General features: G+C 35.0%; 1 protein-coding gene across 1 annotated transcript in view; it reads left to right on the top strand.

The window, feature by feature from the left end:
- Positions 1-15457, top strand: part of TMEM38B (transmembrane protein 38B) — an 80863-nt gene extending 65406 nt beyond the window's left edge. Inside the window, exon 6 of the mRNA XM_004462353.4 lies at positions 14324-15457. Within this exon, the coding sequence (XP_004462410.2) occupies positions 14324-14539 (216 nt within the window). The 3' untranslated portion in view covers positions 14540-15457. The remainder of the gene's footprint in view (positions 1-14323) is intronic.
- Positions 15458-17363: the final 1906 nt, after the last annotated feature.

The raw sequence follows: 17363 nt of genomic DNA, 5'->3' as shown, positions 1-17363 counted from the left end.
CTTTAAAGAAAATGAACCTATTTTGTGGGTGTGGTAAAAATAGGTAGCACTGGTGCCTGTTAAGTTTTTTGAAATACAAGTATCAAGGTCTCATTCGTGGAATGAAAATGATATTTTTTGTTATATTTGTTGCCTGAAATCTACCTCTTTATCATAATGCCTCAATTTAAATACCACATCTCAAGGTCATAATTAAAAGTAAACTTTAAAATAGAAAAGATAAGGATACAATCTTAATCCTTTTTCAATTATTCCCCAACATTTACTAATTAGAAGTATATCCACAAACTTCTAGTAGAATATTCGTTTTTAACTCATCTGTTTGTCTAAATCCCCTTAGACATAAACTCATGTAAAATGGTGTGTCATTTAAGTGTTTTTGAGTAGCTATCTGTGTGGTGCAAGTTGCTATAATGGTTCATTGTGGGAACACAGGCTCAGGCACAACAGAAATTTTCAGCAAGTAACTGCTTTATTACTTACAAGGCACAAAGGTCCAAAAGAGCTGGTTTCCCAGGGAGGCTAGGTTATCGGATTAGGACTTTAGATGGTAACTCTACATGCCCCATTTTGCATCAGAAAGGAGAGACAAATCTGTGCTGCCAGAGAGAGGGTATTCAAACAACTCAGGGGGTGGGGTCCCTGCCATTGGGAGTTCTGGCCCTGGTAAGCAACTGAGGCTGCTTGTTCCTGGTTTCCAGTTTAAGCTATGGTCAGGCTGCTTTGTTAGACCTAATGTCTGCGCTGGACTGCAGAATGGAAACATATTGAAACATGCACACAATGGAAAAGGAGGTGGTGGGGCTAGGAGATGGCTACTAAGTGTATCCATGACTTCCCCAGTAACCTGTAGCTTCTTCTTTCTTAAGTATAAAAGAATGAATTGACAGGGATACACAGAGGAAAAGGCAGTGATTTTTTAATTTGTCCTTTCTTTTCCTATGTATTTATTTAGTCAGTACATTTGTATTGTGTTTGCTTTGGATAAAATCCAGTGTTTTGGTATTTATAAAGATGCTAATAAATATGACTTCTGTTCTCAAAGAGAGTATCTTACCAAAAGTAAGACAAGCACACAGATAGCTGTAAGTCTAAATATAGTGTTCCATAAGAAAAACACAAAGTAAATGCTTCATCATTGCCTAACATCTAGTATCTTTATCATCTAAACCTCATAACACCTGGTCTGTTTTAAGCCTCAGATAGCCTCACTCTGCATATGTCCATCCCAGCCCTTAAGCCGAAGACTTGTTATGCTATCCCATATAGATGTTTGGAACACATGGAGTTTGGAATCACACAGACCTATGTTGAAATCTAGTCTTTACCATTTTGAACAAGTCATTTATGTTTCTTAACATAAGAACATAGGTGTTATACATACCCCAAGGGATACATGGCTTTTGGCATTAGATGTACAAAGTCATAATATACATGTGATGTATTTTATGCCATTGGTTGATCTTGATAGTAATTAATTTAAAACATTTTAAATATGAATAGAGTAGAGTTGTAGAGTAGAGTTCAAAATTCACATATATTTAAAAAAATAAGGTAAAATATGACATTTTATCTTTGGGTATTTTGGGCTCCCATCAGAGGTGATTCAAGAAGAGTTTGAGAATTGTAAATTATCTGTTAGCTCTTCAGTATCCGTAATATAAAATTATTGTGAAAATATGTATTAAGTTACAAGGACTGGCATGCAATAGACCTTTAATAAATTTTTAGCTCTATTATTAATTTTATTTATTGAGAAGGAAGTGTTAGAAAGAGGATGAGAAAAAGAAGAGTTGTGTCATAAGAAGCAGAAGGAGAATTGAATAGTGAAGAATGATTAAAGCTGAAAAGAGGGCTATTAGATTTTGAAATTAAGAGGTATTTGGTGAACTTGGTAAAAGCAGTTTCCCTCAGCTGATAGGGAATAGAAAAATGATTGTAATGGATTGAGGTTAATAAGAGGACATGATGACTGTTTAAACTATTATCAGGAACAACAACTTGGGAAAGCAATTTGACAATATCTGACTAAGTTGAACATTTACTTACCTTGTGATGCAGCAGTTCCATTTGTAGGTATAATTGACAGCAGTTATTTCCCAAGGTGTAGTACAGGGCCCAACTTCACCACAATTGCTTTTTAAACATGTTTTAGCCAAGTAATATTTTACATTCATTTGTAAGAAACTTACTTAGGAATGGGCTCCTTCACTTTTAAACTTTCAAAAAAATCAACTTTTTTAAGATATAAACAATAAAATATACTCATTCTAAGGGGACATTTCAATGAGTTTTGACAAATATATACATCTGTATAACTACCACCACAAGTAGGGAACGTTTCTATCATTTCAGAAGGTTCCCTTGTGCTCTACCCCAGTAAATTCCAGCCACCACCCAAGGTACCACTGCGTATGTACTTTATTAAGGTGCCACTTGTGTACTTTCTATCACTGTAGATTAATCTTTTCTTCAGTTACATATAAATGGAATTATGCAATATGTACTCTTTTGTGTCTCGCTTTTTTTACTCAACAATATTTTTGTGGTTCATTCATGTTGTTGCATCTTTCTTTTTTATTGTTTAGTGGCATTACATATCACAGTTTGTTTAACCATTTACCTGTTGATGGGTACCAGCTTTTGGTTATTGTGAATAAAGCTGTTATGAACACATGTACAAATCTTTGTGTGGACATATATTCTTATTTCTCTTCTTAAAATAACTGGAGTAGAATTGCTGGGTCATATGGAAAACATATGTTTAATTTTTTAAGAAAACAGTGACAAACTTTTCCAAAATTTGTACCATTTTACATTCCCACCAGCAACTGATGAGAGTACCAGTTGTCCTACATCCTTGCTAATATTTGGTTTTGTATGTCATTTTAATTTTAGCCAGTTTATAGGTATGGACTGTCATCTCATTATAGTTTTATTTTTCACTTACTGAGTTGAACATCTTTTCGTATATATATTTTTTTTAATTTTTAAATTTATTCCCCCCTCTACCCCCCCCCCCCCCGCCCAGTTATCTGCTCTCGCTGTCCATTCACTGTGTGTTCTCCTGTGACCACGTCTATCCTTATCAGCGGCACTGGGAATCTGTGTTTCTTTTTGTTGCGCCATCTTTTTGCGTCAGCTCTCCATGTGTGCGACGCCATTCTTGGGCAGGCTGCACTTTCTTTCGTGCTGGGCGGCTCTTCTTACGGGGTGCACTCCTTGTGCGTGGGGCTCCCCTATGCGGGGAACACCCCTGCGTGGTAGGGCACTCCTTGCGTGCATCAGAACTGCGCATGGGCCAGCTCCACATGGGTCAAGGAGGCCTGGGGTTTGAACCGTGGACCTCCCATGTGGTAGGCGGATGCCCTATCCATTGGGCCAAGTCTACTACCCCTTTTCATGTATTTATTGGCCATTCATATATTGTCTTTTGAGCAGTGTCTTTTCAAATCTTTTGCCTTTTTAAAAAACTTGGTTTGTTTTCTGAGTTGTGATCATTCTCTTAATATTCAGGACACGAATTCTTTTTCAGATATATGTATTGCAAGTATTTTTCTTCCAGTTTGTGGCTTTCCTTTTTTATTTCCTTAACAATGTCTCTCTTCATTTTGATGATGTTTAGTTTATCAAATATCCCTTTCATGGTTTTGCTTTTTGTATCCTATGTAAGAAATTCTTCCTTGCTACAAGGTTGTAAAGATTCTTTCTCCCCCCCCCCGCCCCATTTTGTCTTCCAGAAGTTTAAAAGTTTTTGCTTTTACATTGAGCTCTATGGCCCATTTAAAAGTAAAATGAATGGCATTAGATAAGAGTCAAGGTTTATTGTTTTCCATGTGAATATGAAGTTGATACAGTACCATTTGTTGAGAAGACTCCTTTCCTCTCTTGAATTACCTTGGCATGTTTGCCCATTGATCTTACATGTGTGGGTCTATTTGTGGACTCTGTTCTATTCTGTTGATTCATTTATCTGTCCTTAACCAATACCAAGCTATTTTAATTACTGTAATTGTAGTAAATCTTGAAATCCGGCAGCATAAGTCCTTTACTTTGTTCTTTTTCAAGATTTCTTTGGATAGTTTAGGTCTTTTAGATTTTCATGAACATTTTATGATTAGGTTGTCACTTTCTATCAGAAGAAGCCTTTTAGAATTGGGTTTGTATTCAATTTGGGGAGAAATAATATTGAATTTACCAATCCATGAATGTGGTATATCTTTCCATTTATTTAAGTCTTTAATTATTTACAGTAATATTTGGTAATTTTCATTGTTTTGCACATATTTTGTTAAATTTAAATTTATCCTGAACTTTTTCATGTTTTGGATGCCTTAATACAGAATAATTTTTAAAATTTAAATTTTAAATTTTACATTGTCATATGTAGATATTCAGTTGATTCTTGTATATTATTCTTAAATCCTGTTACCTTACTAAATTCATTTATTGGTTCTGGTAGATTTTGTGTAGGTTCTATAGCACTGTCTATCTAGAAGATCATGTTGTCTTAAGACAGTTTTACTTCTTCTTTTTTAATCTGGATGCTATTTATTTCTTTTTCTTGCCTTATTATCCTGATTAGAACCTCCAGTACAATGTTGAATAGAAGTGGTGATATTGGACATCTTTGTCTTTTTCCTGACCTTAGGGGGGAATGTTCAGCCTTTTTCTTTAAATATGATGTTACTTATAAGTTACTTACAGTTGCCTGTTATCAGGTTGAGAAAGTTCCTGAGAGTTTTTATTATAGAAGGGTGTGGAATTTTATTTAATTTTTTTTTCTGCATCAGTTAAGATGATCTTATGTTTTTTCTCCTTTATTCTGTTAATATGGTGGATTACACTGATTGATTTTTAAAAATGTTATGTCAACCTTTCATTTCTGTGATAAATTCACTTGGTAATGATGCCATATCCCTTTCATATATTGCTGGGTTCAATTTGCTAGTAATTCTCAGAGATTTTTTCCCCTGTGTATTCATGAGGGCTATTGGCTTGTAGTTTTCTTTTGTATTTATTTATTTTTCCTTTCTAATCAGTGTAAAACAGGGCTCATTAAGCAAGTTGAGATGTTCAGGTCTTACCTACTTTCTGAAAGAGTTGGTGTAGGATTGTTATTAGTACCTATTTAATTGTTTATAGATTTGTCAGTGAAGCCATTTGGGCCTGGAATTTTCTTTGAGGGTAGGATTTTGATGACAAAATCAATTTCTTTACTAGATATAGAGCTATTCAGATTTTCTCTTTTATTTATGTCTATTTGGTAAGCTGTGTTTTTCAAGGAATTTGCTAATTCATCCAAGTTTTCAATTTTGTTGGCATAAAATTGTTAATAGTTCTTTATTATAGTTTTAATGCCTGTAAGATTTGTCCCCACTTTCATTCCTTATATTGTTAATTTGTGCCTTCTCTTTTTAAATCAGTCTAGCTAGAGGTTTATCAATTTCATTGATTTACTTCAGTGAATCAGCTTTTGGTTCATTGTTTTTCTGTTTTATATCTTGTTCATTTCTGCTTTTTTAAATGTCCTTCCTTCTCTTTACTTTGGGCATACTTTGTCCTTTTTCTAGCTTCTTAAAGTACAATTTTAGATCTTTATTTTTTATCTGTTTTTTCCTCCTAATATAAACATTAAAGCTACAGATTTCTTCTAAGTACTGTTGTATCTCACTAATTTTGATATGCTGAGTTTCCATATTATTCAAAATATTTTCTAATTCTACTTCTGGTCTCTTTCTTTGACCCAGGGTTTATTTAGATGCATATTATTTAATTTTCCAGATATTTTCATGTAATTGATTTTTAATTTTATTCTGTCTGGTTAGAGTCTATCCACAATAATATATATCCTTTTAAATTTGTGGAGATTTATTTTCAGCACCAGCCTATGTTCTGTTTGGATAAATATTCCACCTGCAGTTTAAAAGACTGTACATTCTGTTGTTTGGGGATGGGCTTGCCCTTCAAGACATTAAAACAAACAATATAGCCTCTATAATTAAAACTGTTCTACTATCTGAGGTAGGTTTCTATGGAATATGTAAGTGTTCATTTTGTCATAGTGTGTTGTATCAGTGGGTGGAGAGCCACATAATAATCAACTCCTGTCCAGGGAAGTCCTGTTATGTTCTCAATTAGAGGGACAAGAATCCCTCCAAAACATAGGCAGTGCCTAATAGAAGAAAACAGAACAATGTGTCAAGTCTTTAATATTATTGCAAGTAACTATGAACCTAATTCTTTAAAAATTGAACCTAGTGATTACCATAGGTTCCGAGGGGAGGGGGAGGGAAGATTAGAATAGATGGAATGTAGGGCATTTTTAGGGCATTAGAATTGTTCACTGTGATCTTACAATAATGGATACAGGCCACTTCAAATTTTGTCAAAACCTATAGAAGTGTACAATCTGAAATGTAAACCATAATGTGTAAACCATTGACTGTGGTTAGTAGCCATGCTTCAATATTTGTACATCAATTGTAACAAATGTACCATCCACATGTAAAATGTTATTAATAAAGGAGAGGGGGAAAAGGGTAGGGTGTTGGGTATATGGGAATCCCCTATATTCTCTATGTGACTTTCCTGTGTTCTAAAGCTTCTTTGAAGATAAAATGAAAGAAAAATAAGACATTGGGGGACTATATGGAAGAAAATGTCACTGTACATACAAGACAACAAAACACATCTTACAGTGATGAAAGACACAATGTCTAAATTTTTTTTTATCGAATTGTTTTAAAATTTTTTGTATATTATTGGTTATTTAAAATTATTTCATTTTATTAATTTTATTCAGTTATTTTGTTGGCTTCATTTTTGGAGAGGTTTTGGATCACAGAAGGGTCACAACAATGGTGGGGGAGGATCACTGGTGCAGGGTGTCAGTGATGTGGGGATGCTTGGGAAGGGCTTTACATGGGGCATGTTTCTAAGACATATGAATATGTTCAGGTGTTCATGGGGCATTGTCTTAGTGGGTGGAGATCCACATTATAACCAAAAGAATATTAAATTCTCATCCTGGGGCATTCTGCTACATTCTCTGATAGGGTAGCAAGAATCCCCTGAGTACAAGGGCAATGTTTAGTGAAGGAAGACAGTTCATTTTGCCAGACCTTTGACATTGATGATTGTACTTAGAATCTTTTCTGTGAAATTGAAACTTAGCCTAGTATTACTCTTATCATTGAGGTAAAGGCAATGGTCACCAGAGATTCTGAGAAATAGGAGAGGGAAGAATAAGTGTAATATGGGGATATTTTTGGGACATTGGATTTATCCTGCATTCATTTCATTGATAGATATAGGCCATTGTATGTTTTCTTATAACCAACAAAATAGTGGGGGAAAGAGTGTACTGCCAAAGAGTTACCTCCTAAAAGCCTCCTTGTTGCTCAGATGTGGCCTTTCACTAAGCCAGACTTAGCATATAAACACACTATCTTCCCCACAGCGTGGGATGAGCCTCCTTGGAACCAAGGGATTATTACCAAGAACCAGCTAGCAGTGCATCTGGAAAAGGACCTTGACCAAAAGGGGGAAATGGTAAATACAAATGAGTTTTTATGACTTAGAGATTTCAAAGTGAGTTGGGAGGTCATTCCAGGGGTTATGCTTATGTATGTCTCAGGAGGATCTCATTGACTGCCACAGTAAACAGTGCCTCAGATAGCTTAAGCTTCTGAGGGCTCTAGAAATATCCAGACACTATAAGCAGGGCATATAGCTCAGGAATTTGGCACCCTGTCAGTGGACCTTACTTTGGAATTTATGCTCCCTGTGTAACAGAATTAGGCTCATTTATAGGTCTACACGTGGTTCTTCTGCCCCTTTTATTTGAACCTATAATTAGCACTATACTTGATAAATGTATGTCCCAGAGACTTAAATCATTGGTCTCTTCATGTGCTGGTTGAGCCCTGAATTTCAGCAGAGTTGCAACACCTACTCTCTAGTTCATTGGACTTACCCAGTTCCACTAACAAGGAGGTGATGTTGGACACCTCCCATCCCAAGGAACAGAGAGTATCTACAACTGCAAGCAAGATAGGTTCATCCATCTGTCCCATGGGATCTAAGCACCCTCTAAATTAGAAGGAGAGTGGACATTACCATCCCCAAATCTTCAGAATTGGGGAATGAACAATGGACTAAAGTAGACTTATTATTATTCTACTATAGACTTATTATTCTAGCAATGGAAGAACTCTTATCATTGAGGTAAAGGCAATGGTCACCAGAGATTCTGAGAAATAGGAGAGGGAAGAATAAGTGTAATATGGGGATATTTTTGGGACATTGGATTTATCCTGCATTCATTTCATTGATAGATACAGGCCATTGTATATTTTCTTATAACCAACAAAATAGTGGGGGAAAGAGTGTAAACTGAATGTAAACTGTAGTCAATGGTTAGTAGCAATGCGTCAATATGGGTTCATCAGTTGTAACAAATGTACCACATTAATGAAGGATATCGTTAATGTAGGAAAGTGTGGGAGGGGGAGGGAGTGGGGCATGTGGGAATCACTAATATTTGTAACATAACATTTGTGTAACCTAAAACCTCCTTAAAAATAAAAATAATTAATTAAAATTTAAAAAAAACTGTGCTACTGGAACATGAATAGACAAATATAACCATGGTCACCCCAAAATAGAATCCAAGTACTTATAGGAATTTAGTATGAGATAAGTGTGGAATTGCAAATAACTGGAGAGTGGCAAGATGGACATTTCAGTAAATGATGGTGGAGCAGCTGGGTGTAGCCAATATGGAAAAGGTAAAATTAGATCCATACTTCACACTATACATAAAAATAAACTCCAAGTGAATTTTAGGGATCTAAATGTAAAAAATAAAATCATACAGTACTATAAGAAGACATAGTTGCTTGGTAAAAAACACCAGAGAAAAGTGAAAATATATCACAAAGATTGATATTCCTACTTCTTAATAATTAAGATAAAAGATAAAAAACCTAAAAGAAAAATGAAAAATAGTCATAAATGGATAATTCACACAAAAAAGCTATGGAAATGTCCCTCAAACATATTAAAATGCAAATTAAAATAATGTGGAGATACCATTTCTCACTTACTAGACAAAAATTTAAAAGTCTGGCAACACATTCTTTGGATGAAGCCATGGAGAGGTACTCTTGTAGCTCTTTTTTTTTTTCAGTGCTTTTGAATATTCTTACATGCTTCTTCTTTTCCAGGTTTTTCCCTAGCTATTCTTGAAACGATATGAAGTTCAGTAGAATTTGTCTAACTCCATAAAATAGCTTGGTATTTTTATTGAGATTGTATTAAATAACTTAGGGAGGCAGTTATATTACATATAGGGAGAAGAGGATTGAAGCCAGAGCCATGGGGTTCTCCAGTATTTAGAGGTGGAGAATCCAGTATTTAGAAAAGGAAGATCCAGAAGGTGAGACTGAGAAGGAGTGGCCAGTGAAGTAAGAGGTAGACTAGTAGATGGTTTTAAAAAGGATGGAGTGGTCATTTGTGCTGAGTGCCTTTTAAGTTGTGTTCAGATTATATATTGTTGAATACATGCGCAAATGGTCACTATCTTAGGCTCTTTGGGGGATACTTGAATTGGGCATACAAACTTTGAATAAAGCTCAAATTCAAGATAATACAGTCTGAAAAATGAATATGAGACTTGTACACTATATTTTATATAAATAATCTTTGAATTATTCATGTGAGGTCAATGTTACGCTCATTCCTTCATTGTGTTCTCAGTGCTAGGCACTATAGAGAATATAAAAGTATGTAAGTATCTCTGTCCTTAAATATATCGAGTGCTAAATTTTCAGACATTTCTGAAATGGTTTAAATTGAGATGTTATGTAAAGAATGTGGCAGTGCTTTAAACAATATCTTTACCCAAATTATTTTTTGTTTTACGGTGTGTTAAAAATGTCAAATTATTTTTGGGATGTCTACATTTTTTGTTTCCTTGTTAAACAAGAGACCATGAAGTTAAATGCTATTTAATTTAGGTAATATGCTTTTTATTAGATTGCTAAATAAGGATACTGTTTTATGTTTTCTTTGTAAAAGAATAAAGGCTCATTCCATTTGTCACAATATTTGTGTCACCTTGCTGAAGCAAGGTCCGATAAGAGGCTGAAATCACGGAAGTCTGTCCCTGAAACTCCTAAGTCTATCTCAGCTGTAATTTCTGATGCCAGCAATACTTCTCAGCAGAGTGATGAGTCTACTGAGAGTGGAGATGCTATTAAAACACTCGACTTTGAAAAATACATAATATACTTCATGTTCTCAGGAAATGTTTTAGACTCCTCTTCTTTTTTGGGTTTTGTGAAAGGACATGGCTGGTCTCCCATGACAATGGACCATTTTTTCCCATGTGAATTCTTGTATCTTTCATTGCCAATCCATTAAGTCAAGCTGTTCCCAAGATAATTATGCTAGTACATCTCACTGTAACTGTTGATTCTAAAGAATAATTTAATATAAGGAAGTTCTTCTTAGATCTTGCCTGATAATGGCATAAACTTGGAGGTTCTGAACTTTTCTTTTTTTTAAAGACTAATTTATTTATTCCCTTCCCCCTCCACCCATTGTTTGTGCTTGCTATCTGCTCTCTCTGTCTGTTTGTTGTGTGCTTTTTGTCTGCTCGTCTTCATTTAGGAGGCACTGAGAACCAAACCTGGGACCTCCCATGTGGGAGGGAGGCACCCAGTCACTTGAGCCACATCTGCTCTCTGCTTGTTGTGTTTCTCATGCTTCTCATTGTGTCTTCTTGTCGCTTCAACTGGTGGCATCAGCTCGTTGTGTCAGCTCACCATGCTGGCCTGTTGCATCACATTGCTGTCTTGCTTGTCTTCTTTATAAGGCACTGGGAACTGAATCTGGGACTTCCCATATGGAAGGTGGGTGCCCAACTGCTTGAGCCACATCTGTTTCCCCTACAGAACTTTTTTTTACTGTTCTGTAATTACTGATTTACTTGACTGTCTCTGACTAGTCTGAAAAGTTTCTTGAGTGCACCATGTAACTGGTTGCCGAAGTTTCAGCTCACCTTTGGCCTTCTAGTTGTTGCTTCCTGCTAGGTTTTTAAAATCTCTCCATGTGCAGGTGCAATTTAGGAGTTGGTAAATTCTTTGAGTACAGATTACACGTAGATTTTTGGGCTCACTTCCATGTGGTTTCCTCCTTTGGGATATTGCCCCTTAAGATCCAGATGTTTTGGTCTTCTCAGACTCTAACCTCTGTCTCAGCCCAGTGGAACTGCTGCTTTCTAGTCCCTTAGGTGGTGAATTGGCATATATCTTCAAAAGAAAAAGCCAGCGTGAATACAGCCCTTACCTTGTTCCGCTTCCTTAAGGAAATTAGGGATATAGCTCCATTAGGTTCTGTCTGTATTGGTTTCTCTCTAGTCTTTTAATATTTCATATGTTTCTGTCTTTTATATTAATTATGATAGAGACAGAGTATGATATAAGCCATTTAGGCATGGCTGTTCTGAAGTCTATGTGCATGCTTTCTTCCTTGCTTCTTTATTTATTTATTATGAAGGTGAAATTCACATAGCATAAATTTAAACTTTTTTTTTTTAGGCGGTACTGGGGATTGAACCCAGGACCTCATACATGGAAGGCCGGCACTTAACCACTGAGCTACATCTGTACCCAGAATTAAACTTTTTTTAAGAAAATTAAATATTTAATTAAAGTCATACATACACTTCATTAGTTTTTAAACTTAGAATCAGTTTCATTAATTTGAAAACAATAAGGTTAGGTTTTTTTTCATTCCTCAAGAATTCCCATATACACACAACGATTGCTAAGAAATCATACCCAACTATAAATGCGTCACTTCACAGTCAGATAACTTCAAAAAGAACAATCCTTTAAAAAAATTCACACACAGAAAAAGTTCGACATAGGAAAAGTTTGCATCTTAATATTGATATGATACAGCCCCTTATAGCCTGTCTCCTTTGATTCCAAATAATAGCTCCCAGGAGCAGTGGCTTCTGTAAGGGAGAGCTGCAGGATTGTGAATGTAAAGTTTCTGGGAGTTAGGAGGAGCTGAGAAAAGAAGCAAGCACGAACAGTCCATGTATAGTATACATGGAAATGCACATCATACAAACTGATACGTCTTGTACCCTTTGAACACTTAAGGGAAAGCTTTAATGCTGTGTATATTTTCATATATAGAAGTGTAAATCATTCAACCTGTAGAATTTAGCTACCCAAGCCCCAAGTCAAGATGAGATTAAGCCAAAGGAAAATGTGGCAGATGGATCACAACTGTGGACCCGGGATTCCCATTGGTACTCATGGCCTGTATAATCTCCACCCCTTGAATGTGGGCAGGACCTGGGCTTCTAGCTCATAGAATATGACAAAGGTGAAGATACAAAATTAACCATTTTACCATTTTAAACCATTTTAACCATTTTAAAGTATACAATTCAGTGGCTCTTAGTGCATTCAAAGTGTTGTGTGTCCTGCCCATATTTTTAATTTATATAAATTATAGTGCACTGTACATCTTGTTTTACATCTCATTTTCACTGAACAGTATGTTTTAAAAATCTTTCTATATTTCTTAATTCATTACTTTCAATTGTTGCACAATATACATTTTACTTATTTCTCTAGTTGATAGACATCTACTTTAGCTCCAACTTACCATTACCTAGACTGTGTTGCAAGTAATAGGAATTTATTTATTTATTTTTTACTCAATTACATTGTTTTAATCTATTATTTTTGTAAAGCAGTTTTATTCACACACCGTACAATCCATCCAAAGTATATAATCATTGGCTCTCAGTATAATCACAGAGTTGTGCATTCATTACTACAATCAATTTTAGAACATTTTCATTGCTCAAAAAAAAAAACAAACCCCTACCCCTTATCCCCCCTATTATTAATACTTAGCATTGGTGTGATGCCTTTATTATAATTGTTGAAAGAATATTAAGTTATTACTGTTAACTATAATCCCTGATTTGTATTAGATGTATTTTTTCCATATCCCACCTTATTAATACCTTTTAATAGTGATGTACATTTGTTCCAGTTCGTGGAAGAACATTCTTATATTTCTACTATTAATGACATTCATTGTTCACCATGTTACGCAGTCCCGTGTTTCATCCACCAGTGACATGCACAAAACACAAAACATACATGACATAAATGACATTTACTTCTAGTGATATACACAACCCTAAACTTCCCCTTTCAACCACAATCACACATATAATTCAGTGCTGTTACATTCATAATAAGGTGCTACCATCATGTCTATCCATTTCCAAACATTCTCAATAAACCTTATTAAAGCTTTTTCACAAATTAAGCATTAGCTCCCTAATCTCTACCCTCCTCTATCTCCTAGTAACCTATATCCATGAGTTTTCTCATTATAATTATTCATATTAGTGAAATCATCCATTTTCCTCAAGTAAGTGAATTATATAAGGGCATCTTCTGGAAATTTGATTTTAAAAGTTTCTAGTTTGATTTATTATCTGAGGTCTGCTGGAAGAATACTCTTGGAAATTCCTGTATTTTACAGAACTATTTAGGCCTTAAAGTTCTCCACCCAGATCCATTTTGGCACCAGTCTAATTTCTTGAGTAAATCTAAACATCTTTGGACATTGTGCATTTGCCATGTAAAGGATTGGGAGCACTCTCAGGGTCTCATTGCCTTAAATGTAAAACAAGAGGCATTTTTCAGTCCCTCCTAGGGGTAGTGTTCACCAAACTGTGACTTTAGATGATAGCATGCAGTATATTTAGTAATTGAACTCAAAATCTGAGGGTTTCAAACTGCTTTACAATTTATTAGTTCTGTGACGGTGGGCAAGTCACAGCTTGTCAGGGCCTCAGTTCTATATCTGTATGATGAGGGTCATAATAAAGTAGTAGATGGATTAAATTTAAGTGAATAAGGAAATATAAAACACATCACAATTTTAGCATGTGGTAAACACATACATAGTTGTTTGGCGTAGATGGTAGATGGTATTTTATCTTCATATTTCCTTTAACTACTAAATGTATTTTTGTGGAAAGAATATATTGCTTATTTGGCACTCTAAAATGTGGTATTTGTGTTACGTTAAGTGAGTTATGTTCTTTTCCATTTATTGAGAACAGAGATTTGCCCAGAACCTAGCTTAATTTGCTTCTGGCAGATTAAATTTAAGAATGTACTTTTGATCTTTTTGAACTTACTTTTCCTTCTCAATTCTAAGAAATGGAAAACTTTATACGTAAATCATAACTGAACTTTCTTCCCACCAGATAACCATGATGCTTACAGCGACTTCTGCTACACCTTTTGCTCCTTTGGAGGACATATTGGGCCGGATGCTCTTTGGCTGGCAGCACCGATTTTTGTCGTGTGAGAAGAAAAGTGAAATTAAGTCATCTTTCAATGGCACTGATTCATCCACCTCAAAACCTACAGCTGATACTTCAGAAAAAGTTAAAAAGCAACACACTAAGAAGACTGAATAAACTTGATGAGCTCCAGAAGAAAAAAAAAAAGATTTTATTTTCTACCTGTCAGATTGTGATAAATATTTCTATGTAGATGATGTGAAATAAAGATTTTATATAAGGAATGGAGGTGATAAAAAGAAAGAAAGAACTTCTTTCTGTTTCAAGGAGACTATCCCTTTCTGGATTGTAATTCTTGGGTGTTGTGAGTGTATCATGTGAAATTGTTTCTCAAAGTTAAATATAAGAGTATTGTAATTATTTTTAATAGTTTTATATTGATAAAATAAGGCTAGATTTTTTAAAATGATAGAAAAAGTAAATCCTACATCATTGCAAAATAAGAATTAAAAGATTTTTGTTTTTTTTAGGTATTTTCATACATATTTTCTATTTGAATCTTTCTGTGCTTTAGTCAGCAGAATTAAGTGTATATTTCACATTACCATTATTATCTTAGGTATGGAAAACAATTCCTATTTAATTTTTTTTTTAACCCTCTGAGAAGGCTCCCTCATTGTTTGCTCATTGTTTTTGCTTGTTGTTTTTGATCGTTGTTTGTGCTTGATGTCTGTTTTTTCTTTAGGAGACACTAGGAACTGAACCTGGGATCTCCCATGTGGGAGGTGGGTGCTCAACTGCTTGAGCCACACCCACTCCCTCCTATTTAATTTTGAGCACTGAAAAGAATAAACTTTTCCTCAAATACTTTATATTAATGAAAATCAATTATTAGTTTATATTTCAGACATAAACCTTATATTTTTGCCCACATTAAATGGACAATACCTGACATTTTATTTCTGGAGTTATTATTTTTCAGTGAGACCAGAATATTAGTTTGAGTTTTGATATGCCCTTGTTTAAAAAAGCTGCTGGGTTTTTTTCCTTAAAAGAAAATCAGGGATATAATGTATAATAAATTACTAATCCCATGTTTTGTTTTGTTTTGTTTCTTTTCATTTTAGGACCTTATTTTTACATCTGCCCTTAAAACATTTATTTTAGTTATAGGAGAAATTATTTTTCTCAGCATTTCACATATTCCAAACTTCTCTTTGATCTTAGTTGCTCTGAATACCTTTGTGGTAGATATTTTAATGATTCAACAAAAAGTATCATCTCAACTTTAAATTTCCCCTCTATGTCTCTTTTCTAAGTGGGTACTTTTTCAGTTTTCTAGTTGAATGTCTCTCATTAGCTTGCTTGTGGCTATGATATATTTAATCTTCATGTACATATACTATTACTTTTATTATAGAATAAAAGTAAGTATCTTTATGTGAAAATGCTCAGCTCTCATGAGAATTGTCCTTTGACAGTAAATAGTAACCAGCTAATGAGGAAGAAACAAGAAATCAAAGCCTCATATGGTAGTTGATTTGAATGAAAAATGATGACATTAAGTTTGATTCCTTATTGGCAAAACAAAAATAAGACAAACAAGAAAAAGTACTAAGTAATGTTAGATTTTTCTTGCTTTCATTTGTGATTATAACTTTAAAATTCTGTGATATGATTTCTTCCAAGACCCTGAATCTACTGCCTGCAAAGAGTAAGTAAGTACCAGGCATTTCTGGATAGCTTAGAAGTATTCAAATCATGTTCAAGTTAAGTTGTTGCTTTTTAAAATTTATTTAAAAAAATTTTTTCATAGCTATAATGACAATCAGGTACTATACTTGTTAAAAAAAAAAAGGAGATTTTTTTTTGAGGAATCTTTGGTAGCCTTAGAATGCTAGAAGTTTAATTTAAATATGGTGACAGAAAGCATTGAATATTTGAAGAGTTCTGTATCATATTTTATATTCTTAAAAATAACTTTTTGGGGAGCAGATGTGGCTCAAGCAATTGTGCACCACCTCCCACATGGGAGGTCCCAGGTTTGGTTCCTGGTGCCTCCTAAAGATGAATAGATACCACAATGAGTAGATGCTGCAATGAGCAGATGCCACAACCAGCAAGACACTGCAACAAGCAGATGCCATAGCAAGCAAACGCCACAACCAGCAGACGCCGCAACCAAGTAGATGCTGTAACCAGCAGATGCTGCAACCGCCACAACGAGCAAACACAACAAGCAGACACCGCAACCAGCAGACGACACAATCGGCAGTGAGTGAAGGTGGCTCTAGTGGTTGGGCACTCTCACATGGGACGTCCTGGATTCAGTTCCCAGTACCTCCTAAAGAAGACAAGCAGAGAATAAGCAGACAGATGAGGGAGCCATCTTGGGGGACAGGGGGAGAGAATAAATACAAACAAATATTTTAAAAAAAAACTTCTCAATTTTAACATGTTACTGAGTATTGACTTTTTTTTTTTAGGTGCTGGGGCTTAGGACTGAACCTGGGACCTCCCATGTGGGAAGCAGGCACTCAGCTGCTTGAGCCACATCTGCTCCCTTGATTTATTTTTAAAGTTTGGGTTTAACTGTTGTTGAAACAGTAGAGATCTAATCTTATGCTTGGACTGATGAAAAACTTATTAAAATACATTATTTAGCACTAATGGAGTATTAACATGATTTTATCTTTTTCCTGTTTTTCTAGATTTAGGAGTTCAGAACTCCTTGGCTGTAAAGTTACAGTGAAAGGGGTTCCCATAGTCCTCCCTTCCTCCTCCCACATCTTCCCCTATTAATAACATCTTTCAATTATGTGGTACATTTGTTACAATTGGTGAATAAAAATTGAAGCATAGCTACTAACCAAGGTCTATAATTTACATTGTGGTTTACACTTCAATGCCCTAAAAATGTCCTATGCTCTAACTCTTATTCCCTTCCCCTCCCCTCAGAACCTCTGGTAACCACAATCTTTATAAGAATATTACATGTTCT

The sequence above is a fragment of the Dasypus novemcinctus genome, chromosome 8 (assembly GCF_030445035.2).
Source record: "Dasypus novemcinctus isolate mDasNov1 chromosome 8, mDasNov1.1.hap2, whole genome shotgun sequence".
NCBI classification, from domain to species: Eukaryota; Metazoa; Chordata; class Mammalia; order Cingulata; family Dasypodidae; genus Dasypus; species Dasypus novemcinctus.
This window is presented reverse-complemented; position numbering and strand designations above follow the sequence as displayed.